Below are 24,975 nucleotides of genomic sequence, written 5' to 3'. Positions count from 1 at the left end.
CTTCTTTTTAGCTTGGACTTTTTTCTTATTAGAGAGGAAGAAAGTATTGAAACACAGAAAGTGCTATGGTCTATCAAACACTACATCAACACAAAATCCCAAGAAGTGCAGCAGCTGCAGAAACAACAGACCACAAAAAGGTTAGACAGAGAAGTGAATTACAGAACTAATCAAAAACAGCTACAGGAAAGAGATGATTTTAAAAAAACCAAAGAGACAAAAAGATTGAGACAGACAAGTAACAACTGTAGTAAGAAACCAGTAAAAACAAGGTAGAGAAGGGGTCTCAAGGGTTAGGGAGGAAAAACATCAGGGAAAAAAAGAGACCTTACTCTTACCTCACCATGTTCTTCAAAAAATTCATTTTTATGTCGATGCAGAGTATCAATAACTCTTGTGAGGATCTGTGGCAGTCTGTCTTTAATTGTAAAATATGCAAAGGATCTAAAAGGGAGAGGAACAAATTTTTATTATTGACAGCAAATGATGAAATAGCTTCCCTTTGTAAAAACAAATGCAAGGTCTTTGTGCTGGTTTGGGCTAGGGCAGAGTTAATTTTCTTCACAGTAGCTGGTATGGGGCTGTGTTTTGAGTTGTGTTGGAGGCAGTGTTGATAACACAGGGATGTTTTCAATACTGCTGAGTTCGGCTTACCCAGAGTCAAGGCCCTCTCTGTCTCTCCTACTAGCACACCATTCTACCAGCAAGCAGGCTGGGGGTGCACGAGGAGCTGGAAGGGGACAGAGTTGGGACAGCTGACCCCAACTGACCCAAGGGATACCCCATACCATATGGTGTCATGTTGAGCAGTGGAAACCAGGAGGAAAAGTTGGCTGGGGGGTCACTGCCTGGGTACTGGCTGGGCATCAGTCAGCTGGTGGTGATCAACTGTTTTCATTGGCTTCACTTGTTTTTCTTGGGTTCTCTTTGTTCTTTTTCTTTCCATTATAATGTAATATTATTTCAATTATTAAACTGCTCTTATCTCAACCCACAAGTATTCTCACTTTTACCCTTCCCATTCCGTCCCCCTCCACCCTACTAGGGGCTGAGTAAGAGGGCAGCTGTGTCGTCCTTGACTGCCAGCTGGGGTTAAAACACAAGTCTTAAAAGTAACTTTATGTGCCTCTAAAGCAGTGGACAGTAGTAACAGTAATAAAACCCCCTCAAATGGGTCAGGTTCTTAGGTCTGCTTTTAAAGAAAAACAGCAGTCTTTTCAAGGAAGAAAATGCTAAATTATTTGTCCTGCCAAAACAGAGAAAAATTGCAGCTAATTCAATGCTAAAACGTGTTCTTTAATTGTTCAGTTGCCCTGGTGCAGTCAGGGAAATATCAAATTAAAAGGATAGAGACATGTTAAAAGTTTAACATGTATCTCCCTCCTACCGACACGAAAATCCACACTCACGCACTCTGCACTACACACTTCATTTACATTTCCCCGAAACCCCGTTTATGTTTGAGGAGGACAACGAGCAGAACGTAACCAGCCCTACAGAGAGCGCCCACACGGCCCGGAGAGTTATTTTTATTGCAGGATTTCCACCCGGCGAGTCGGGGTCCCAGGGCCGAGCAGCTACACCGGGAGCACAGCGACGCTTCCACACCAGCCCTCGGCCCGTTCCGGGCGCTCCCCGCGGCAGCATCGCGGCCACAGCGCCGCCTGCCGGCACTGCGGCCCCCGCCCGCCCCGCCGGGTCAAGACCCGCCCCCCGGCCCCGCCCGGCGCCTCACCGGCCGCGAGGCGCGGGGCGCCGACCGCTGCCTCAGCTCCCTTCCGCCCCCCGCCCCGCTGCCGTGACGGACCCCTTGAACCTGCCCGACAGGGACACGGGGAGTGCCGGCACCGCCGCCGCCATCTTGCTCCACCCCCCGCGCACCAGCTCCCCGCCCCCCGCCCCCCGCCCCGCCCCCCCGGAAGCGGGGAGCGCGGCAGCCGGACGTTCCTAGCGCGCGGGCCGCGCCCCGCCGCGCGGCGACGGACGGGCGGGGCGTGTCGGGCGGCGCTCGCTGGCGAGGCCCGGCGGGCGGTGGGCGGGGCCGCGGCTCGCGCGGCGGAGAGCGGCGCGCCCCCTCCCCCAGGTCAGTGCTGGCGCGCGGCGGCGGCGGGAACCGCCTCGCCCCTCCCGCGGCGGCGGCGGCGGGAGCGCGCGCGGGGCGGGGGAGGGGAAGGAGGGCAGGGCCGGGCCGGGCCGGCGGCGCTGCGGGTGCCTTTGGCGGCCCTGCGCCACGGTCGGGGCTGCGGCCGGAGCCCGCGCTGGGGCAGGAGGGGCTGTGCAGCTCCTCCTGAGACGCCCCCAGGGCGGCGGGGCTTCTGCAGCACCCACGAAGGGGGGGCGGGCGAGCCCGGGCCGCCTCGGCCGCCCTTCCCGCGGGATCCGATCCTGCCGCAGGCGGGAGAGCACCGCGAGGCTCCCTGCGAGGAGGGGGCAGTTTTGGGCGAGCACGAGCCCTGCCTGCGGGCGAGGGGCGATTTCTTGCCTCGAACCGCCCCCAGCTTCAGGCTGCCCCCGCCGCGGCCGTTGCGGGGCGGCTGCCGGGTGGTGCCCCCGGCTCCCCCCGCCTCCCCCGGCTCCGGGGGGGCGCCGATCGGTGGTGACGTAGCAGCGGCGGCGGCCGCGCGTTGCCGACCGGGGCGGGGGGAGGGCAGCGGGCCCATTTGCGCGGGGACGCGCGCGCGCTGGCGGCGATAGCTCGCGCGCCCGCCGGGGGCGCCCGCGAGCTGCGCGGGGCCGGGGACTCGCGTTGCTTGCGGGGGCGGAGTGGCCTCGCCTCCCGATTGGCCGCCTGATCCCCCACTGTGCCCGCCCCCCTGCCACCGGCAGCCAATGGAAGCGGAGCGCTCGCCTCTCCCGTGCCCCCTCCCCCCCAACTCGCGCGTGCTTCAGGGGCGCTCCCGAGGCAGTTTCCTTCGGGGAAAGGAGCGGGAATGCGGAGGCTGGGAAGGGGTGGGGTGTCCCAGCACCGGCTGCTGGCGGGCCCCGGGGGCAGTCTGGGGGCATCCAGGCTGCGGGGACCGGGCGGAGCCGGTCTTTGCCGGTCGGACCCGTCCGCGGGCGGAGCGGGCCCGCCCTCCCCGTGCAGGTCGCAGCCGCCGCCGCAGCGGGCTGGGCCTCCGGCTGGGAAGGCAGCGGGCATGGCTAAACCGTGCCGTGCCTGAAGAGACGTTGGAAAATTAATCCCACTTCCGTGCTCGCTGCTCGGGGGTGGCGCCTCCTATCCTGTTCTGGTCGTCCTTCATCCCGCTTTTCTTGGATTACTCTATTCCGTTCATTCTGGCTGGCTGCCTCTGCTGCCACAGGCCTGACGCTCAGACCCCTCGATGGAATTCAGCCCATATGATCTCTCTTTCCTTGTAACCTGCTCTAAGCCTGTACACTTGAAAAATGATTCTTGGCATCACTGATTCGGGATGAGGTTTTTCGCCTAGGAAAGTGAGGATTTACTTGGCATTTGTGAGTCTTTTTCTGCCAGTTACCCCACAGTGCTGGAGACTTCTCCCCTAGCCTTGGCTCTCCACTGGCTTGGGCTGCAGTCGCTGAGGTTTTTTTCAGCTCTTTTGATTATCCAGAGGTAATAAGCCTTTTAAAAGGTAAACATGCCTTGTTCTGGGCAGAGTCATCTGGGCTGTTTTATAAATACAGAAAAAGTTTGAAATTAAAATAATACTAGGTTTATTCCAGTAAGTATGCCAATAACAAGCTTTAAATTGGGCAGAAATGTGTAAGCGAAGAGCATATAAAGTTAAGAAGTTATGCCCAAGATCAGTTACTTATCCTGTGGCAGCCTAGAAGTGTTCTACATCCTTTTTATTTAGTTAGTTATTTTTAATTGTATACCTCCTTCACCAGAATTAGTGTATTCCCCTTCCATTAAGTTATGTCAGAGTGTGGTTTGGTGAGGTTTTTTGTGTGTGTATTGTGCTAACATCCAGGTATCCTTGTCAGGACAGAGGGCTTGTTCCATGGCACACACCATGATTTTTCTCACAAGAAAATGCTTGTTTGAAATATTATGTTAAGTGTATTTGTGGTATTTGAGATACTCCTTTTTGAAAAATATTCTGACAGGCAGGGTTTTTGAGCTATACAACTTAATGACTTTTTGTTAATAATTTACTGAAGACAGATTTTATGTCATAAGGGAAATTAGGAAAATCAGATGTGGGAAGGGACTTGACATGGGATTTTTCAGCAAATGAAACACACCCACTGAGGTATTCAACCTACTGTCTGTGAATACTTTTAAAGTTTATTTGATTAGCTCACATGACATAGGGTAGATACACTAAGCTTGCTGGTCTGAAATAACCAGAATAAGGACACTGTTGTGTTTCCACCTGCACTGGTGGGTCTGCAGGCAGGCTTGGTGGTCACTGTTGCGTTAGGATGTACTGGCAGGAGCAAGGCTGTAACTCGGCTCCGTTCTCACTGTGGTCAGGACACATGACAGGGGCTGGATCTGTGCTGAGCTGTTTTTGGCACAGGAGTCTGAGCTGATGCTGAGCAGTGTGTGTATTCTGTAGGTGCCATTCCCATACAGCCATGTAGTAATCTAAATTGTTGGGGTTTTATGTATAACGCAATGATTCACAGAGTCTGATATCCTCTTTAAGGTGTGTGTTTGCTTGCTCGGTGAGCAGTGGAGTTACTGAGAGTGTAGGCTGCTGCACAGAATGAGCAGCAGAAGGAACAGATGCCTGCTTTCATACTGACACAGCAACCAGTTCTAGTGTGTTTTGATCTTAGACGATTTCCATAGGATCGAAAAAAGCTATTTATTCCCACCAATGTCTTGTGCTTAGGCATCCTAACACATGCAAAAGTAGTATGGGTCATCTTTTAGATAAGAGAGAAATAATATTCTTTCTTTCCAGAATGTTGATGGATGATTTTGTTTCTTTGTTTTACATACAGTTCAGAGGGAAGAAATGAGACTGAAACTTCTGCGCCTCCAGACTAGATCTTTCCATGCTTTAACAACAATATGTCAATGCCAAAACTTTAATAAAACTGGATGTCTGCTATTAAAGCTGGATAATGAAGTTGACAGAACAGCTCAGAGAACAGCAAAGTCTTGGAATTTTTATGCTCTGAAAACTGCATTCCCTTGGTTGACAAGTCGATGTGTGCAAATCAAGAATTGGCAATTGCTCCAAGGATATGTATCCACTTCAGGAAGAAGTGTTTATTATCAGGGTGGGGAGGGGTTTTTTCCCTCCTGGAGATGCTTGGGTGTGATGATGATGCAAAACTTCAGGCTCAATACAGAACGTATCAAAAAGCTCAGAAACACATCATCAAGATTTTATGCAGTTGTATCAGCTGGTAAAATTATTCCAAAACACAATAACCAGCCAGTCAAGAGGCCACCAAAGGCACCGAGGACCAAGCAGCCATCCAGAACCAACCTGCCTCTCTCAGACATGGAGGTAATGTATAACATTTACAGTCTATATGGCATTAAGGGAATGCATGAAATTTTAACTTATATTCAGATTAAGGTTTAGATTAACATTTTAATGAAATTAATATATTTATTTGGTGAGAAGGATTTCATTATTTACCCTAATGTGGGAGCTCTGCAAACAGAAGCAAGCTTGATAGAAATTAGTGTGTCTGGTATTCTGAAGGTAAAATGGAAGTTTACTAACAATGTGTAAACAAAAGTGGAAGGAAGATAAGTGGAAAGGTAAAGTCCATTAAAAATAGTATTGACCAGTGCTGTCATATCACATTTAATATTGAGCTATCAGAATGATGCCCTACATATCCTTGCTTGTCCAAATCTACCCAGTTTTAAGGCTTCACTCAAACAGAAGTAAAGGTGAAGGTAAAAAGTATAAGATTTATATTCAGATTAAGTTTCAGATTGGAAATGGATGTGCAAGTGTAGCCTGTGTTACTTGAGAAAGATTATTCTATGTGTAGAAATAGCTCTTTAATATCCAGACTCCTAGGTCTGTTGCAGAGGAACTGCAACAACAAACTGATTTAGATAAAGTGAGATATGATGAAGTGAAACAGTGCATACTTGTAGCTGTATCTCCTTAAGATAGTTCTTAGCCAAGGCAGGCATTAAGTATACTTGTATATAGGATTTCCACAGTGAATCCTGGTGTCAGAAGTGTTACTGTTCTCAAGCTACAGCAACAACTGGATATTGTTAGTAATATAGTATGATAGATGAGACCGAAATAAGCATTGTGCCTTCAGAAATAGTTTACACACTGCAAAATATGTCTATTACATCATCTACTGAAAATGATGCACAGAGAAGTTTTAATGCTTGCCTTATCATCTAAGCTTCTGCTTAGTATTTTGTGTGATGAGCAGGAGTGTGCCTTTGTGTAAAGAGTCATAGTCAGTTTAGTTCCCACTCATATTTCCATGTTGCTTTGAAAGAGGAAAGTGAAGAATATTAGTCCTGAAATACCATGTAATGTTTCCAGCTTTTTAGTCCTGCTATGACATTACATTCAGAGTTTGACTCTTTTTGGTTTTGGGTGAAGTGACAACGTTTTTGAGGCTTTAAATGACAGCATAGAATGCAAACAGTTTGACAGAATGCCAACTTTGTTTGACATTTTTATATTTATATGTAAGTAACATGCAGTGCTGTATTTACTTTCTTCCATTGTGAAGACATGGAGAAAATACATCCTGATATATTGAAATAATAATATAGTTTCTGAGGAAGTTTCCACATGGTAAAATGCTGGGCCAGAAATCACATAAACTCAGACCTAGCAGAAACATTTGCTGTCTTTTATTAAATCCCACGTGGGTTTGTCAGATATATATCCCTGTCTGCAAAGGTACAGACAGCAAGCTATCACGTTGACTGCAGACTGACAGTATTTTGGAATCAGGATTTTTTTTTACCTGTGTATTTCTTAGAGCTGTGTTGTATAGAGAAATAACTTAGAGATGTGGATGACTTCTATGAGATTAATAAAAGTAGCAGAAATGGAAAATCTTTGGAGGTTTTTTTTCAGCATGCCATCTGTTTTTTTTAAATCCTGGTGTCACAAAAAATGCTGATCTTGCCTTCTGTGCACGTTTGAAGACAACCAGGAGCCCTCTAGTATTGCAGGCCCTATTGTCAGAGCAGTTTCCTGGGGGCATCTTCTCCTTCTTAGCCTTCCTCTGGAGACAGTAGTTGTAGGCCCACTCCCGAGGTTCTTGGTTAGAGGAACCCCAGGGATCCCTGGTGTTTTCTGTCTGGGGGGGCCTGACAGTTGACACTTTCCTTTTGCAGAGAATGATGTCCTTCCCACCCCTCCCCAGCACTAGTCTTCCTGTGTTTTTACAGGCAGAGTGCTGAGTACCAGCATTGATAAATTGGTTGTACAACCAGTTTTTCAGGATAGATGGAGGAGTTACTTGAAAGCAGTTAACTGGTTTAGTCAGTCCATCAGTGAGCAGTACCACTACTTAGTTAATCTGTAAGGTCTGGTGGCATGAAAAGCCTCTGAGCTAATTTTTAATGCTATAGCCATATAGCATAAAAATAGCTTGAAATTCAGGCAAAGATGTTATACTTACTACACTTTAGATAAAGACTGATTCCTGTGGCAATACGAGGACTAAAGTTCATCCTACAGTTTGGTTTTTTCTTAAAAATTTTTGCATGCTTAAAGTGGAACGGATGGACTAAGGAGAGTTAGGATTCCATGAGCCTGTACAGTTGTTGGAGGCATGATGATACAGAACCTAAGTTGTCAAGATACTTAGCTGTCCTTAGGACCAGCCATCCTGTATGGTGCACTGAGTAGAATCTTAATAATGCCCCAGCTGTAGGCAGAAAGAAGGAGGGTGGTGAGGAGCTGGAGTTTCTTTCTAGAGCCAGTACAAGGGCTGTATTCTGGGGAGTTTTAAGTTTGCACGTGAAAGTGGCGTAGCTGAAAGCATGGCATAAAGGTTGATCAGCCAGTTGACTTGTCAATTTTAGGATTAGCTGAGTCACTGATTAGAGTAGATTTTTTGGCTGTATCTCACCAACAGTTATGGGAATTTAGACATTCGGAGCACCTGTGGACACATCTATTAAGTGGCTTAATTTCAAATTATACCCAATCCAAATGTTCTCCATCAAGCAAGATTTTAATAGAAATGTAAGTGAAACAGTACATTGTAACAAAAAACCAAAACAAACAAAGCCAAGAAAAACAAACAAAAAACCCGCAAGCAAACTAGTTCATATCCCAAATGCTATTTCAGGCATATAGCTTAGCAGAAAATTTCTGGTTCTAACTAAATGTGAAATCTTTGCATTGGAACTAAAATTGCAGCACAAAGTCGATTCTGTAGTGCATTTACCTTGAAATGAAGAATAGCACAAGTAATAAACTATGGGAAGGATAGAGAAGGACAGATTTTCAGATTATATGCTAACTAGAAGATGAGAGTTTGCTCCTTTAGCTCTTGACAGAAGAGTTTCATGGCAGAGCACATGTACTTCTAATCATCAGAGCTTTCTGGAAGAATCTTCAGATTCAGATACATAACTGGTATTGGTAATTTAGAGATTGAGAATGGATTATACAGATGAAATTGTGATAATGCAACTTGATGCTGCAAGGGAACTGAAAATGCAGTTCTGTTCCACTGTTAACTCAGCCTTGTAGCACACTTGTGGGAATATGCCTACAAAATTGCTCTCTGAATATTGTTATTACATTTAAAGCTTATTTTCTGTTAGTAGTTGCTGAATTAAGGCGATGTATAAGCAAAGCTTTAGACGTGATAGCAGAACGTTGACATTAAAAAGAAGTTCACACGTGTGGTTGTGAATCTGATGACTGGCAATGGACACCCTGCAGGGAGCAGAACACCTCTGTAAGCCTTGCTGTTTGTGTATGAGTGCTGCAAGAATGTAATTTGGATTTAAGTTGAAGTGTATTATGGGTCTAAATGCCTGCAGATGAGTACAGTTCTTTTGTTCATTTGTTGTTAGTTACATCCCCATTTGTATTTGTTACAAAAAGCTGGGAAGTGACTGATCCACAGTGAGACATTACTTTCTGGACATCTTCCACTACATTGTACTGAAAAACATTATTGTAGGACATACATTGTATCAGAACAAAGAAATACACTTAAAATAAGTAATAGAATTTGCAAATCAGGTTAATGTGACTTGTTTGATTAATCAAGAAAGTCTTTATGCAGATGGTTTTCTGATTTCTTTGCCATGCCTAAAGTCAAGTCACTTTGCAAGTCAGCATCATTTTTCCAGTTATTTGTTTGAATATGGCATTTTAGTTATTTAAGATTGTGGAATATTGAGACAAACTCTGGCTGTCATGTATTGTTCAGCTGTGGTGTCGGTTGAGAGCATGTTGTTAGTGCAGGATTCAGCTGGGGGCGGGAGGAGGGACACGGCAGAGGAGCAGCACCTACAACTGGCCTTGGAAGATCAGTGACTTTCTCTGCATAGTGCCTCATACCCTGGGAGCACCTGAGCAGTGAGCTTGGTGTGCTGTGGAACATGTTTGTGCTTGGAACAACTTTGTGCCTGATAAGCAGATTGGGATAGTTGAACTCCATTTATCTTAAAAACACGGATGTTAAAACTGGTATTGGGGGTGTCTTGCCTCTGGTTTCAGTGGTCAGCCAAGCATGTCGTAAGCTGTGGGATGGAAGAGCAGTAGAAAGTGCAGCTCTACTGTTAAAGCATTTGATTGGCATTCAGGGAAGAAGAGTTCTCTTTGTGGCTCTGTCACAAAGATTTTTGGTGCGACTTAACTCATATCACCTGGATTGTTCTCAGTGTATGATTTGCTTTCCCGCTCAACAAGGAGCAAGTAATCTTGTTAGTATTTGTACATCAGGTGGACAGCATGGCAATGATAACGTAGAAAAGAGTGCATAAATGAAAATTGTCACTCTCTGAATAAATTTGAGGCAAACAGTTTTCTTATTAACATCTTGCTTCAGCCTTGCCCTAACTCAAATCTTTCTTCCTTTGGCACAGAATCTGATGCAGTGCACAGCCTTTGCAACAGCAGATGAATATCATCTTGGTAATCTGTGTCATGACCTGACTTCACATGGATATGTTGAAATAACAAGTTTGCCTAGAGGTAGATCTTTGAAACATATTAAAAGCAATGGTATACCTTGGGAAATAAAATATGGGTGAGGTATATAATTTTTATAACTTTATGTATTCTTGTTCTGGTAATACCATGGAATATATCATACTGCCTGTAAAAATACTGCTTTGATTAAAGATTCCATGTGCCTAAGAATCCCCACAACTAAACCTTTCAGAATATCAGTATGACCAGTATTTGCTGTTACTCTCTGATAATTTTTCCCAACATTACAATTACACTAGAAGTATTGAAAAATTACATGCATGCATGAGAAATAACTTTGGAAATTTACTGATACAGAGAATTTCTATAGAAATTCACTAATTGAGAAAATTCTGAATGTTTTATTTTAATTAATCTTTCAGTAGTGAGGTAGTGCAGTGCTTCAGCTGTCAAAACAATTTTGTAATTTGAAGTGTTGCATCTTCGTTCCATATTCACATTTCTATTAATGTAAATCACTGAGGGTCAGAGAGGAAGGCATGCAAGAGAGAATCTTGCTGACTAAGTGAAATGAAAAAGATAAACACATAAATGCTTAACTCTAGTAAAGAGAATGCTGTTGATAGGGTTCCTTTATTGGGCCGAGTATATCATAGCAAATGTTGAATGCTTCACTTGGGTAGGCTTCAGCAAAATAATTGGTCTGGTTTCCATATAAAGTATCTCTGAAGACTTGGGGAAAGTATGGCTTGGAAATAGCCAAAGTATACTACAGGAAAAAAAAACAAATGGAGCTTTTTATAGCTTAAAGAATCTTATGCCCTGGAACAGCTGTGATTTTCATATGTTGGCAGTAGAATGCCTTTGTTTTTCTTTGGAAGGACAGATTATATGAAGCTAAGGGAAGGACAGACAGTTTATGGGCATTTCGATAGGGGTTGTCAAATACCTGTCTGCATCCCAAACAGTAATCTAAGTGCAATAATACTCCAGTAAGTCTCTTTCAAACATGTGATTTACTAGTGATTGTCTTGTTCAGAAAGATGAATGTGAAAGACAAGACTAGAATATAGGCTTCATGTGCGTTTTAGTTTCTTTGTATTAGAACCAACCCTGGTTTCACAGCTTTGGGATAGAAACTTTGTACAACCCCCAGCGTAACTGTGAATTAAAAGTTACTGTTGATGGTATTTTGCCCTGGAGTGTGAGTTTTGCCGGTTCTTTCATTTCTTGACAGTGTTTTTGACTCCTCACAATAAGTACTCTTTATCAAAGGTTTGGAGGAAGTAATGATGAAAGTATGTTAGACTGTGCCAGCAGATCTGAAGTGTTGTGATTGTTGGCGTGTGCATGTAGCAGTTTGGTTACCAAGCCAAACACTGAATCTTAGAAAAGAAAAAAAATATTAGCACATAGAAATCTAAATCAGCAATTATTGTATGGATTTGTTACTTTGTAGTGTTTTTTCTAAGCATTATGCTCGGTTTTGACTTCTTTAAAAACATTTTAGAGGCAGATCCTGTACTTTCACTTAAAGCAGACCAAGTTCTCTTCAATCGTGTATGTTTTGGCTGTAGCAGGTAAATAAAGATATGGATTGTATTTAAAAAGGCAAATGAGAAATTGTAGGCAAATATTACTTCCACAGTGATATTATACGTCACACCTAAAACTTGCTCTAGTGTTTCATCCAATTCCATGTTTCTGAACTGGACTAGCAAGTGAAAGAAGAGTCTTTAAAGGGCTCAGACCAACCCTGTGGTCTCAATTCAGGTATTAGAAAAAGTATCTCTGATACTTGGTCACTGTGCTGCCTTAGTTTATCTGGCCTCTGTGGCTTGACCAGTAAAGCAGAAGGTGGAATTTGTGCACAGCCAGAATTTGACACTTTGTCACTTGACCTGGGATCTTCCTGCAAATGGGTTTAACTTTCTAAAGCTTAAGTGTTAGGCCCTGCAAAATCTTTGGGGAGTCTTGCTTTACTGTAGAAGTAGGAGGTTTTTCTGGTCTAGCTTCCACTAGCCCTGCAACAAAATGAGTCATGCTGGAAAGTAAACTTTTTTGTTTGGAACCACATCAGGACTTCTAAAACTTTATCCATATTAGCAAGTACTACAGTGGAGAAGACTTGTAGGAGAAGAAAAACCAAAACTTTGTTTTGAGAACCCAGCATCCACATTTTTTAAGTTTGGGGCACTCTACTTGCATTAGCTCTAGTCTGGTCCTTTGTAACAAATGCCTTATTAATGGTTGGAGTACTATAGGGGCATTTTTTGGAGCTCCTCTTTCAGTTTAATTTGATGCAAAAAATCCTGCATTTTGTATACTATTCTGCAATGCACATCAGAAGTGTGGTAAAGGAGGGTGGATGGAAGATTTGTTTCAAAAGAACACTTCTGATCTGAAGGGAAATGCAGGTGCACACTCTTCTGTCTTGGGGATACGCTCTTTCAAGTTTCTGACTAGCAGAGCAAGGTCAGCAGAATTTGAGTGCAGATTAGTCCCTCAGTGTGTAGAGAAGAGAAAGATCTTCTGGGCAAGCAGATTTGAATGGTAATTTCTTTGCAGCTGTGGGCAACTTCCATAGTTCTCTCACGTTGTATGTCCACTTCTGTATTCTGTTCCTGGTTATTTATTACGCTTGCATCAGTTTTCTCCTAAGTCTTTTGTTCTTTGAAGGTGTTACATTTCATTAACTGAACATTCCACTGAAGTTCACAATAAAGGCTGAGTCTGTCTAGAGTGTGACAGTTCATAAACGCAGTGTAGTTTGATATTGTAGTTGTTTCCTTGCAAGCATTTCCATCAGAAAAATAAAATGAGACTGACTAATGTGTCAGTATGTAATTGTTGAATTATAAGCTATCGAAGTTAGAAGTTTGACTATTAGTTCATTTTTTTCATTTATTTCAAACCAGATGCTGCAAATGTTTTGGTGGTCCGTACTGAGAAATCTGCAAAAGAATATGATCCTGGCGTGATTTTTTTCTTCAGGTAAACTATAAATTGTGTTCAAAACATTCTGTTATTAATAGTAATGGTGTGAAGGAAGTAGTGCAGCTTGCTAGATGAAACTCAAGGAATAACTGTCCAGTCGGGATGATTTTAAAAAGAAATCAAATTATTTAAATGGTTAAAAAATACGTTCTTATGTTTTTTCATTAAAGTATGGTTAAAAAGCAACTATTACATAGTTTCTGTGAAGATAGTATTAAGTTTCTTGATTAACAGTGACAGAAATTGCCACTGTACAATTTGAGTATTGCATTAAAATGCATTTAAAACAGTATGATTACACCTCAGTTTTTCCTTGAATTCACAGGGAAGGGGCTGTTGTGTTTTGGAATGTGGAAGAGAAAAGTGTAAGTAAAGCAAAACTGTTTGTTAAAACTGCATAAGCAGGTGTTTTTGTCAGTCCCACAAACCTCAGCATGCTGACCAAGAAGGGTATGCCAGAAGCATATCTATTTTAATGACTATATTTATAGAAATTTAATATTTTTAATGTATTTTTATTACTGTTGTTAAGTAAAACTGGATTCTAGATACAAAAAGTATTGATCTTATCTGTAGGCAGAGTATGTGAAATTAAATGACGTGTTCAATAGATGATACTGAGATACGCAGAAGTTCATAGGAGGATTTTCATTACAGTAAATGAAAATACGTAGCGGTTTTTTCCAGACGTGAACAGTTTCTGGATTCAAGTTCACTTTTTCTGTTTCAGACCTGAAATATTCCTGATTTCCTGTCTGTTTTAGGGGGTGTCGATGTATCATATGTCCCACAAAAAGATAGTAGTTCTCCCTGTAGCACACTTAGGATGCTATGGTTGTAACTACGCTGCTGATTCTCAGGTATTACTAGCTGACTTAACTCATGATGATCTTTGAGTTGGACACTTCAGCCCACTGGAGTACTCTGAAAACTCTCATTTTGTTGTACATGCTTGAGTACCTTTGAAAATTTGATACTGTGTTTTACTGGTCAGTACTAGTAACTGTAGTTGGTCCCATGCTAGCTTTATTTTTTATGCTTCGTGAAATCATAGTCATAAGTTTTAACTGCCAAACAACTTGCTCAAATAGAGGAAGTAATTTTATGCACATGTTTTAATGAAATGAAAGGAAAGGAAAAAGCCCTAAACTGGTCTGTGGAACAGAAACTGAAAGTAATTCATTAAAACAAAGTGTAGAGTATCGCTGGGAATGGACAAAATGGCTTTTCAAAGTACTCCAGAATGACTAGTAGGAGAAGAAAAACTTTGAAACTAACAAACACTTTCCAGGAGAAGTAACTAATACAGACTAATCACAGAAAGAAATTTAAAATATAAAACACCGTTTTCAAATACCTGAATAGGAAGGTTGTACCAACAGCTCCTCTACTAAAATAGCAAGGGCAAAAAGCAAAACCAGCTTTGAGGTTTTTTTAAAAGGAAATTGTATGACCTAAGCGCCCATAATAGCAGGAGTTTGAATCTAGTGAATCAAGAACATCTCGTCTGATTAATTTTACTGTGTCATAGCTAGTCCCTTCTATAAAATTAGACTGGGCCTAGAAGCAGTGTGGGGTTTGCATTGCTGAACTGTCCCTGGACACAGCTTAGCTGGTTGGCTGAGGTAACTGGTGTAACAGCAGGCACTTCCTTGCTTAAGAAAAATGAACATAAGTTTTCATACGCTTTTTTACCACAGGACTTGAATTATATGGCAAGTACTAGTCATGCTAATATTAAATTCAGGATTATGAAACAAGGAGTTGTAGCTGTGGGGTTGAGGGTTTTTATTCAGTGAAAAATGCTACTGTGTCTTACATAGATAGATAGTATCACTAAAATAATTGAAAGCAATGAAGAAAGCTAGCGCTGCCAAGAATATCCCTCTTGCAGGTAATCCAACAGATCATTTTACAGTACGGAACCTGGAGATTATGCTTCATGAAAAATTTTCTAGTGTACAGTTTTGTGCTGAAAGATTGACTATTTTATTTTGAAGAAGAGTGTTTCTTAAGTATGACTTAGTAGAAGATTGAACTCTTTAAAGAATTTAGGCATCAAAAGTGTACTGTGGTTTTGTGGTTTGGATTTTTTTGTTAGCTGTTGTGTAGGTAAATGCCTTTTAAAAACTTGTAGGTAAGTGCTCTTTTTAGTTCAAAATTTGTTCTAATTGCAGATGATTTTTATGAGGGGAACCTTGTAGTACATTAAAAGGAACAAGGATGAGAGATCCTAAGTCAGATGTCAGAGGAGAACGTTTTGTGAGAGAAAAGGCTTCTTTCTTCCTGCATCAGGTTTTAGTGTGCTGGAGAATAAGAGAGCAGTGAGATTACTTCTGTGACTAAAATTGCACATTTAACTGTTTACAAGGTTGAATGTGGCAGCTGAATCAATTTTTCCAGATTTTTGTAGTGTTAAAGGATTTCTGTAATACCACCCAACCTCTGGAAGCTGAAACAAAACTACTGATTTCATCAGCAACCAGAAATAAAACTATTGATTTAGCAGCAAACTAGTAATTTAATCCGAAACAACCACCTGATGTACTTATCCTGAAGATTTTCATCCCACACTCAGACATCTGCCAAAGTCTTGTACAGTTCATTGTTATAATGCTGGATACATCTGCATTGTCCTTACTGCTGCTGCAGTTAATCCTTACCGTATTTCATGTGTGCAGACATTAAATGACATTTTAGTCTTCTCAGATTCCTTTCAGTTGTTCATAGCCACAAATTCTTCTGAAGCTACAAATAGTTTCAGAAGTAAACTATGTTAATAACTTCATTATTTAGCACACCTCTTCATTGTTATTTAAATAACTTCAGCATGAAGGTTGCAATTACCAGCCTGCTATATGCAAGTTCTTTGCAGAGTCATAGTACACTGTGTGGTAACTCTTGCTGCAATTGTCTTTTTCTTAGATGAAGAATATCATGCGAGTGCTAGAACAGCATGAAATTCAGCCATATGAAGTTGCACTCGTCCACTGGGAGAATGAAGAAATGAACTACAGAATAGGGGAGTAAGTATCTTCAGGGGCACTCAGTATATAAAAGTTAATAGGCACTTTAACCAAATTCAAGGAAAAGCTAGTAAAAATATACTTGTCGTTACACTTTTTTCGAACGAGTAAAATAAAGAAAGAAGAAAACAGTAAATCTAAATTGACAAATTTTGCTGTACTGTTAAACTTGCAAGTAGTGGCCTTTGTGCTTTGCTTATGCTATAGATTTTATAAATTAAGAAGCTCTGTGCCCACATAACTGAACATGTTCTTCAGCAATCCTGAACAGGAATTAGGTACCTCATGGGAAAAGAAACTAATAAGCATTATTGAGACAAGTCTGATTTTAAAGAGGATGCTCTGTATAAGTTTTCCTTATTGCCCTTGAGGTTCATATACAAGGATGTAATTCTGCACATACTTTACTTCCTAGGAAAGTTACAACTTGAATATTGTGTAATGATAAACCTGGCAAGTTGTCATTTCTCGTTAAATGTTTTTTTTCATCCCAGGGAGAAAATTATCTCTACAGAAATATTTCTCAATGATTATATAAATTATCTGTAATTTTCCAACACTGATGCCACCAGAAAGCCACTCCTAGACAGGACACCGTTAACACTAGGGACTGAACTAATGAGGTTGAGCTTATTTAAGGTAACCTGATAAGGAGACAAGTGTTTGGGTTTTTTCTGGCCATTTGAAAACTGCACGTACTATCTGGTTATGTAGTTTGTGATTCTGGACATATTCCATTGTGCTTATGCAAGTTTCATAGTGGGATTGACATGAAAAATTGAACGAGTCTTATTCCTCCTTTTCTTTGTCACTTGCCCCTTATGCAATAGAGGTTTCAGGGAAAGTAGCACCATAGTGGGGATGGAGTGAGGTTGGTAAGAGTGACAGCAGAAAAGGAAAACAAACAGAAAGGTAACAGAGGAGCTAGAGAGCAGGGGAGAGGCCAGCATCCTGCTTACTCTGAATTTTCTGTGTGTTTGTAGTAATGCTGTAGTTACCATCACAGCTTGTTGTGCTTTCATTTAGACCTAGAAAATTTGGTCATAATATTAGTCTTAGACTGAGGAACTAATTTTCAGTGATTTGTTTTGGTTATTGTCAGAATGAATGTGAGGGAAACGCAAGGATGGGGATGATAGCCATACAGATACCGTGTGCTTTATATAAATAAACAACCAAACCTCTCTTGCATTCTTGATTATTCTTTAAATGTTCCTTTGCTGGTGGCTTAGTCAATGAAGATGCTTCAATCTTGTTTTAACAGAGGTCAGTCAAAGCTCCATAAAGGACAAATCCTTTTAAATTCTGAGCTGGATAGTGATGAGGTTGTTCTGCAGAAATTTGCCTTTTCAAATGCTCTTTGTCTTTCTGGTAAGTTAATATTGTTCATACTATCAGCCTATGCTACACATTTTGTGAAATGTCATTATAGGTCATTGTACAGCAACAGGTTGGAGACGACTTGGTGTCTGGTTTAGGCAAGCTGTGTAAAAAGTGATTGTTCTTCAGTGAGAGGATGTTTTTAATGTATTTACTGTGTTTTCTAAAAATTGAAATTGCCTTATTCAATATAACTCATTTAAAAGATGAACAAAGCACATTAATAAACATGCTTTGCAAAAGATACACATTATTCTGAGCATCCTGTTCCCCACCCTTGAGAAGTATCCCTGAATAACAATGAGTATAGAGGCCATTATTAGAAACCTCTCAGTAATATTGCATAATTCATCCTGCCATCGTTTCCTCTGACAGAAAAAGCTAGATGCCAGCTAAAGAAGTGATGTGGAGCAGCGATTCTCAGTTGGGGAGATGTACCAGTAACAGATGTGTGGACCAGAGTCACAGAAAATATTTTCCAGGCTTATTAGCCATGGTAGGAGACAGTGGGAGGCACTGCAAAGAATTTAGACTCAGCAGTGGTGCTGCTGCTTATGGAAATAACACCTCTCTTTTGCTTCAGACCTTGAATGATGAAGTGGGAGTAGAAGCTAGCAGCAGTAAGGCTGTCCTTGGAAAGGCCTTCAAAGATAGTCTGGTCTGTCTACCCCTATTGCCTGTAGGGTAAATTATAGGATTCCAGTAATATTTAGGGAAGTGCCCCTTTACACAGGAGAGACATCAGGAAACAGAAGGCATGTTTTTGAGGTGCTACAGCATTCGATCAAGGAGTACAGTGTAACTAAATGGTTTTTGACTGTCGAAGGAAGAGCTGTTGAGAAAAAACGCCTATTGTTCTCTGTAGTTTTCCTATTCATAAAGCCACTGTATGGGAGAATAGTGCCACATAAAAGGAAACAAGGGATTTATTCCCAGGAGATAATTGGTACCAGTTTATGTTAGTGTGAGACATGCACATCATAAAGAAAAACAGTTCAATAAAAATGTTCAGTAAAAATAAAGGATGCAAGTATAGCCCCAAGTCAAATTTACGACACAGCAGAAAACAACCTCTGTCAAATAACAGGTGATAGCTGAAATGCTTACTAGCTTTTTTTTTCAGAGGCTAAATTAGAAGTTTTTTAAGTAAATGACTTGGAGTAGGCCTCTGTATTCAAAAGATGAATGTGCAAATGCTAAGCGCTGGATTTACAGTCAGTGTCCTAAACAGATGATACTATCAATTACTACCACGAAAGAGTTCATTTTGACAATTAAACCTTCCATAATTCTTTTTTTCTGATCGAATAGGGTTAATTTTTAATCTGTTGCTACTTCATTCTTGTCTGGGAATCTGTGGATTAAAGAACAAAGCCTGAGTTATATCATTATCTTGCAGAAACATCTTTCCAGGCTCAAACTGAGGCATAGTAGAATTTGTGTTGCCATTGCCTGTGCTGAACTCAGGTTTCCATAGAAGAGAATTTACATCTCCAGTAAACAGTACACTCACCTAAAAAGAAAATGGGAGATTGCTTAAGTTTGAATTTAGCTTTAACAAGTACAGGTGGTGTGTCTATACAAGCTAACTCTCCATGGTAGGAGCACACTGGATCAGTACTGGACAAATGGAAAATGAGAGCTGAAATGAGACACTAGAAATGCAGTGGAGGCTCTTGAATGAGTCACACATGAAGTCAGCCTCACCCAGGCACTGCTTATGTCTCCAGCTTCCTTGGAATGTAGTTTGCAAAGGCTTCTCACCTGCAGGAGAACACCAAGACACACAGCTTTAGAGTTGAAGCAAAATTCATCAAGAACTTAATGGATCATTTGGAGAATGAAGCTGTGCTCAAGATGAAGGTGGTTCTGCGTGCAGAGCTGTCAGTGCCCGGCCCAGATTTATGTATTGGTATATGAACACTGACTGTATAATACAAATGGTAACTTGCTGCAAATAATTTTGTAAGCATCGACGTGTCCTGAAGCAGCCTGTTGGCAGATTTAAAGTTACGATTACTTGAAAACATATGTACCTCTCACAGTCTTCTGCTTTGTCACCTCTGTGTTGCAGTAAAGCTGGCTATTTGGGAATCGTTATTGGATAACTTTGTGGAATCTATCCAGTCAATTCCTGAGGTAAGGCCTTGTTCGTAACTCTCCCCTCCTTTTCTCATGTGCTTTGTAAAAGATCAGTCCAGATACAGCTGAGGATATGGAAAAAGCAGTTGAACGCTTTACACATTTGGCGGTAAAGCCATCAATGTGGAGAAGCTCAGAACACCTGCAAAGTGGTGGGACAAGAAATCATCATTTAAAGGGTTGGGAGTGAGGTTCTGCATTGTAATGATGTTTCCCATGTTGCGTCACTGTCACCTTCCACTGGTGAATGTGTACGTGTAACAGGACATTTAAACAGGGCGTGTAACAGCATTTAAAAAACCTGGCTGAAGTGTGTGGAAATTTAAGCTGAAAATAAGGTGCTTTAACTTGAATATAATTAAAAGTTTAAGTGAATTACTGAAACTACAGTTTTTCATGAAACTTAAAAGTACAAAGCCCATATGATGTCACATATAAAAATGAGATTCATAGGGTTCAAAAGAGAAAATATTGGGTTTATTATTTTTATATGAAGGAAATAAATGGTAATATGTTGATAGTTGTAAGGAAAATGTCTACAGAAAGGTTAACTAGTGACAAAATAAAAGAACACTGTCATGAGTTTAACAATAGTAGGAAGAAAACCAAATGATCTCTTGTTCAGAAATCATTCATAGAAAATGCTTCAGGATTTGGTATAGATACTGATAACATACTCAGTGATTTATTGAAAAACCTGGATGAACAGTTGCATGGTGATATTCTTAGAAAGCTAGATAACCAAGGCACTAAGAAAACAAAACTAAAATGTTAATAGGGACAGTATGCATTCAGATTTTAACCCATGTTCCTACTTCAGGCTGTAAAATTCTGGGTTTCTTAACTGCTAGTACATGTTACTTGATCAAGCAGTGAAGAACTTCTTACTTTGCAGATTCTAAAGTCACGAAGGAAGGTAAAACTCTCTCATGCAGATGTGATGCAGAAAATTGGAGAACTCTTTGCACTAAGGTAACTTTTTTGGTTACACCCAAGACGTATTACACAGAACTTAAAATCTATGTTGTGCGTGATACCAGACTACACACTAAATAGAGCAGGATGGGGCAGCGGGTGGGGGAATTCCTTCAAACTTCTCTTGGCTGGAGACTGTGCTGTTTATGTTAGTCAGAAGACCAACTGGCTCACCACTCACATTACAGCATTTCAGCTATAGACAGGCATTAGGCAGTATATCGTAAATGACCAAATTCCAGACCCTTTTCCCTCCCTAGGTCCAGCAATGCATGTCTCTTAACTGGTAATTACAGTAGATACTAGAGCATGTGAAGGATACCAGGGGAAATACAGGTAGGTAGATCTTCTGTGAATTCTGGTCTTCCCTTGACTTACTCAGAAACCACTGCTAAAATGTACAGATTTAATGGTTTTTCCTCCCTCAAGTGAAATTTGGCCATTAACAATACAGAGCATTACATACTCTTAAAAAAAAAGAAAAAAACCCTCAAAGTTAAATTAAAAAGCAATTCCTGTTTTAAGCACTGGGGTTTATAGCCTAACTTGAAGGACTCTTCAGTAATAAACAGCGATATTCCTAATATCCAAAGGTTTATTTTAGCAGTAGGTTGAAGGCAGGAGATTTTAGCTCTTAGCCTTTATGATGCTGAGACTGCAGCCTGGTTCTGAAGGGTGTGCTGTGCTCACACATCCAGCATGCAGTACCAGTCACATGTAGAAGTTCTTTATTTTTATTTCGTGTACTGTTTCAGTGAGCTACTAGCATAGTCAAGGACTTCTTTGCAGGTATCAAAAATTAAGGAAGGTGACAGGTTGAGGATGCAATGTTGCTATAAGGCAGAAGTCATTTATGTTCAAAACTTTCACAGTACAGTATCGCCAGAAAAGTTTCAGATGTGACCAATTTTAAACAATCACTGCAATTGTATTTTTACTCTGAAAGAAGATTCTTTTCATATTTTACTCAAAATTACAGGACATTTTTTCTGTTTCTTTTGACTGCTATGTAAATATTTGCTCCTATATTCACCAAAAGGAAGCCTGAACCACACTAGTACCCATTCTTTTTAGACACCGTATAAATCTGAGCTCAGACCTGCTAATAACACCTGACTTCTACTGGGATAGAGAAAAACTGGAAGAGCTTTACGACAAGACGTGCCAGTTTCTCAACATTAATCGCAGAGTTAAGGTAGGTGTCTTACTGTTACGAGAACTTTCCATGCTCAGATCAGTCATCTTTGGCTCAGCAGGGCCACAGACTGCTCCCTGAATGTCTCTATTAATTGGAGAAACTGAATAAAAAATAGGATGCTATATGCTGTCCCCTTTTCCATATGTTCATAGCCCATTTGCACCTTTACCCAGTTTAGGCTAACTTGCCACACATGAATGGATTGTGTATTTCCTGAGCCACTAAATTAGGATTTAAGGAGTTACAAGAAGAGATTAAAGTCTTCTTCTGAAATGTGTGCAAGAAAACAGGTTAAATAATAATGAGATGTGAAGCATTCTTCTTACTGACATGGTCATTCAGGTCAGTTTTTGAAGGGCAACATAATGCTTACTGCTGAACCAGAATAAGAAGCACAAAAACTACCACTTCTGGTGGTACAGCAGCCTTAAGTATTTACTTTGGAGGTATTCCAAAAAGCTGCATCATCTTTTGCTTGTGCCTGTTTTCATGAGTAGATATCACCCAGAAGCACTTTAGTACCTGCAAATGCATATCTAGATTTGTATTATTTTTGTGAACCTATTGAAATAACAGGCTCATTTATATTGAAACTTTTATTGCTTGTGCATGTTCCCTTACAGAGCTTTCTGTTTTATTTTGCAGTGGTGATAACAGCTTTCTAGTTCTGTTCACTGAGCTCTTCTGTGGAGTGTGTTCCCATATTTAGTGATCTCATTCCATTTCTGGAATCCAGATTTGCCACATGTTTGTAATTGCTTGCAGGTAATGAATGAAAAGCTTCAACACTGCATGGAGCTGACAGATCTAATGCGAAATCACCTGAATGAAAAGCACGCTCTGCGCCTTGAGTGGATGATAGTAATACTCATCACCATAGAGGTTAGTAGCGTTTCTTAGCACTGTCACACTGAACATGTAATAACAAGTGCAATTTATATACTTCATTATTTGAGAATTAAGATTATTTTAGTAATGTGATGTACTGTACAAGGGGATTAGTCTTCAGTTCTTTGCAAGTAACTTTTCAAATTGCAGCTACAGTTATTTTTCAGATTATCTGATCTACAGTGTAAACTGGTTTAAGGATTATTCAGTCAAATAAAAATTTGTATCACTGTTTGCTGTTCTCCAGGTTCTGTTTGAACTTGCAAGGGTAGTTTTCTGATGACAGAAGAAACTCAGGAAGAAAACTGACAAAATCATTAAGACCATACAGCCTGGAAAATTCCTATCATATCCTTCTGGAAAAGAGTGAAATCATGTCTCTTGATAAATCTGTAAATCTACTAAAATAAAACCCAAAAAATAATAAATCAGTCTGTGAACATCATTCCCAACTGCTGTACTAGTGACACTAGAGAGGTCTTAATCTATCAATGTGCTAGTGTAAAGCTGAGATGCATTTTTAGGGGAACTTTTCTAGGGAGTGGACCCAGACACGTGCAGGAATAATGCAGAGAGAGGTTTAGTTTTGTCTTCTTAATAAGCAAAGACAGAAGGGTGGATCCCTGTATTAATTTGGTGAAGGATTCTACTGCCTTGTCCCCTTGACAACTAAAAAGACACTGAGTGCTACTTTGTGCATTTCTGACAATATTTTCCCTGATTTTCCCCAGCTCCTCCTTGTACAGCCATGACACTGTCCCAAGCTTGCAAATGGCACTACTACTTGTTCTCCTTAAGTTATCTGGCATGATTTTAATATATGTGGCAGGTATATCTAATGTTATGTTCTACCCCATCAGGAAAAGGTGTTTATATACTTGTATGGGATTACATTTCTTTAGTACTACTTATATTATTTTTTTAACATTTAGTATTCATATGAAAGGGGAATGGAGTTGATCTTTATCTCAGGTCACAGGAAGCTGTAGCAGAATGATAAACTAAAGTAAGATTCACACAATTTCTCTGTTCACCTTATCATGCTATTTGATTTTTATCAATACAAGTTGCAAGGAGTTAGCATAGGGTAAGATGTCTTAATTATCCTCTAAGGTAAAAGGTTTTTTTTATTTTTAATTTATTCCTAGTCTACAGAATATTACCACTTCCTCATGAGAGGATGAAGGGATTTTTTTTCCCCAGCAACTGCTCTTTCTAAATGTGTTTTCAGGAATTATGACACAACTGCTGTTTTATCACCTTTTTCAAAGTCACTTTAGTCCAGTGTATTGTTTCAGGAACATAACCTAAAAATGTTGTTACAAGCATCTGCAGCATCATGGACAAGCTGCAATGACTAAATTCTGGCTAAAAGTGCAAAATCCATTTGCTGTCTTCACCTGAGAGCAGTATTTCTGAGTGTGATACTGGACTCTTGTTGAATATGTCAAACACACCCACTGGAGAAAAGAGTAAAGTCAGGCAGAGACAGGAAAAACGTCTGACTACAAACCCATCCTTTTGCCATAAATTATGTTACAGTGTCACAGGAGCTGCTTAAGAAGCAGCAACTGCTCTTAAGTGAAGGTTTTTCTCCTTGGAACCAGAACAGATCCTGCCTCGAGGTCTTGGTTTTAGAATAGCTCAACTCTGACTTCTCTGAACTGCTGAGAAGGTCTGAAGCATGAAGCCCTGCTCAGGGAAGTGAATCAGTCAGCAGAACAGCTGGGTGACAGTCTTGTAGTACAGTGCAAACAGCTCTGCATCAATAGCCTGACTTACACAGGGTTGTTAAGTAATGGGACATTACATCTTTTATGCAGCAGAAAAACTTATCAAGCACCACCTAATTCCAGTAACAAGAACTGGGTTACATTTTTATTCTAACTTTTTTAACAAACATTTTTCAGGCTTCCCCCCACCCCATTTGCGTGTAATACTTACATTCAGCATCAGTTCCCATTTCATCTCACAGTTTCAGTATTGCTAAATTGTAAATTTAGCTAAAATGTGAATTTGCAGACCAGCTGCATTTATCAGGAAAAGTGGTTTAACAAAAATATTTGAGGACTCCTGGATGTTCTTTAAAAGCATAGTGTCTAGGCTTGATGATCTGAAGCATTCTGTTTTGGGACTGTAAGAGCAACCACCACCTCAAAACAAGGGAAGCGCAGTTACTTTTGAAACTGTAGATCAGTTTATCTTGGCACATAAAATCACAGCCACTAAAGTCACACTCTCTGCTTCCTGCCAAGCCCCCAACCCCACTTATTGTGTTGAGTGGCTCCTCACAGCTTTTTAAAAAAAGTTCAGTTAAGCTTTA

At 40.9% G+C, this 24,975-nt stretch overlaps 2 protein-coding genes across 9 annotated transcripts in view; one reads left to right on the top strand and one right to left on the bottom strand.

The window, feature by feature from the left end:
• Positions 1-1,915, bottom strand: part of CCDC170 (coiled-coil domain containing 170) — a 52,651-nt gene extending 50,736 nt beyond the window's left edge. For all 4 annotated transcript variants that reach the window (XM_064649138.1, XM_064649137.1, XM_064649142.1 and 1 more), the window contains exons 1-2: positions 1,808-1,915; positions 339-444 (exon numbers count right to left, since the gene is read on the bottom strand). In XM_064649138.1, coding sequence (XP_064505208.1) covers positions 339-444; positions 1,808-1,860 — 159 coding nt within the window. In that variant the 5' untranslated portion in view covers positions 1,861-1,915. The remainder of the gene's footprint in view (positions 1-338; positions 445-1,807) is intronic.
• Positions 1,916-1,965: 50 nt separating this feature from the next.
• RMND1 (required for meiotic nuclear division 1 homolog) lies at positions 1,966-23,080 on the top strand. 5 transcript variants are annotated; one of them, XM_064649148.1, is made up of 12 exons: positions 1,966-2,083; positions 4,918-5,432; positions 9,980-10,088; positions 12,965-13,040; positions 13,369-13,408; positions 15,969-16,069; positions 17,334-17,440; positions 19,524-19,588; positions 20,487-20,563; positions 21,641-21,761; positions 22,530-22,646; positions 22,900-23,080. In XM_064649148.1, exons 2-12 carry the CDS (start codon positions 4,932-4,934, stop codon positions 22,930-22,932), a joined length of 1,347 nt encoding a protein of 448 aa, XP_064505218.1. In that variant the 5' UTR covers positions 1,966-2,083; positions 4,918-4,931; the 3' UTR covers positions 22,933-23,080. The 5 variants fall into 5 exon arrangements, with proteins under 5 accessions (XP_064505218.1, XP_064505221.1, XP_064505222.1 ...); XM_064649149.1 differs by lacking the exon at positions 1,966-2,083 and adding an exon at positions 3,132-3,574; XM_064649151.1 differs by lacking the exons at positions 22,530-22,646; positions 22,900-23,080 and having other exon boundaries at positions 21,610-21,729.
• The last annotated feature ends 1,895 nt before the right edge of the window (positions 23,081-24,975 follow it).

Source organism: Pseudopipra pipra, chromosome 3 (assembly GCF_036250125.1).
Source record: "Pseudopipra pipra isolate bDixPip1 chromosome 3, bDixPip1.hap1, whole genome shotgun sequence".
Taxonomy (NCBI): domain Eukaryota; kingdom Metazoa; phylum Chordata; class Aves; order Passeriformes; family Pipridae; genus Pseudopipra; species Pseudopipra pipra.
This window is presented reverse-complemented; position numbering and strand designations above follow the sequence as displayed.

Bases quoted from the DNA above. Each gene is read 5' to 3' on its own strand.
- RMND1 (XM_064649148.1), top strand. From the start codon at position 4,932: ATGAGACTGAAACTTCTGCGCCTCCAGACTAGATCTTTCCATGCTTTA. The intron at 5,433-9,979 runs GTAATGTATAAC...CCTTTGGCACAG, and splicing joins TGCCTCTCTCAGACATGGAG to AATCTGATGCAGTGCACAGC. The intron at 13,041-13,368 runs GTAAACTATAAA...TTGAATTCACAG, and splicing joins GGCGTGATTTTTTTCTTCAG to GGAAGGGGCTGTTGTGTTTT.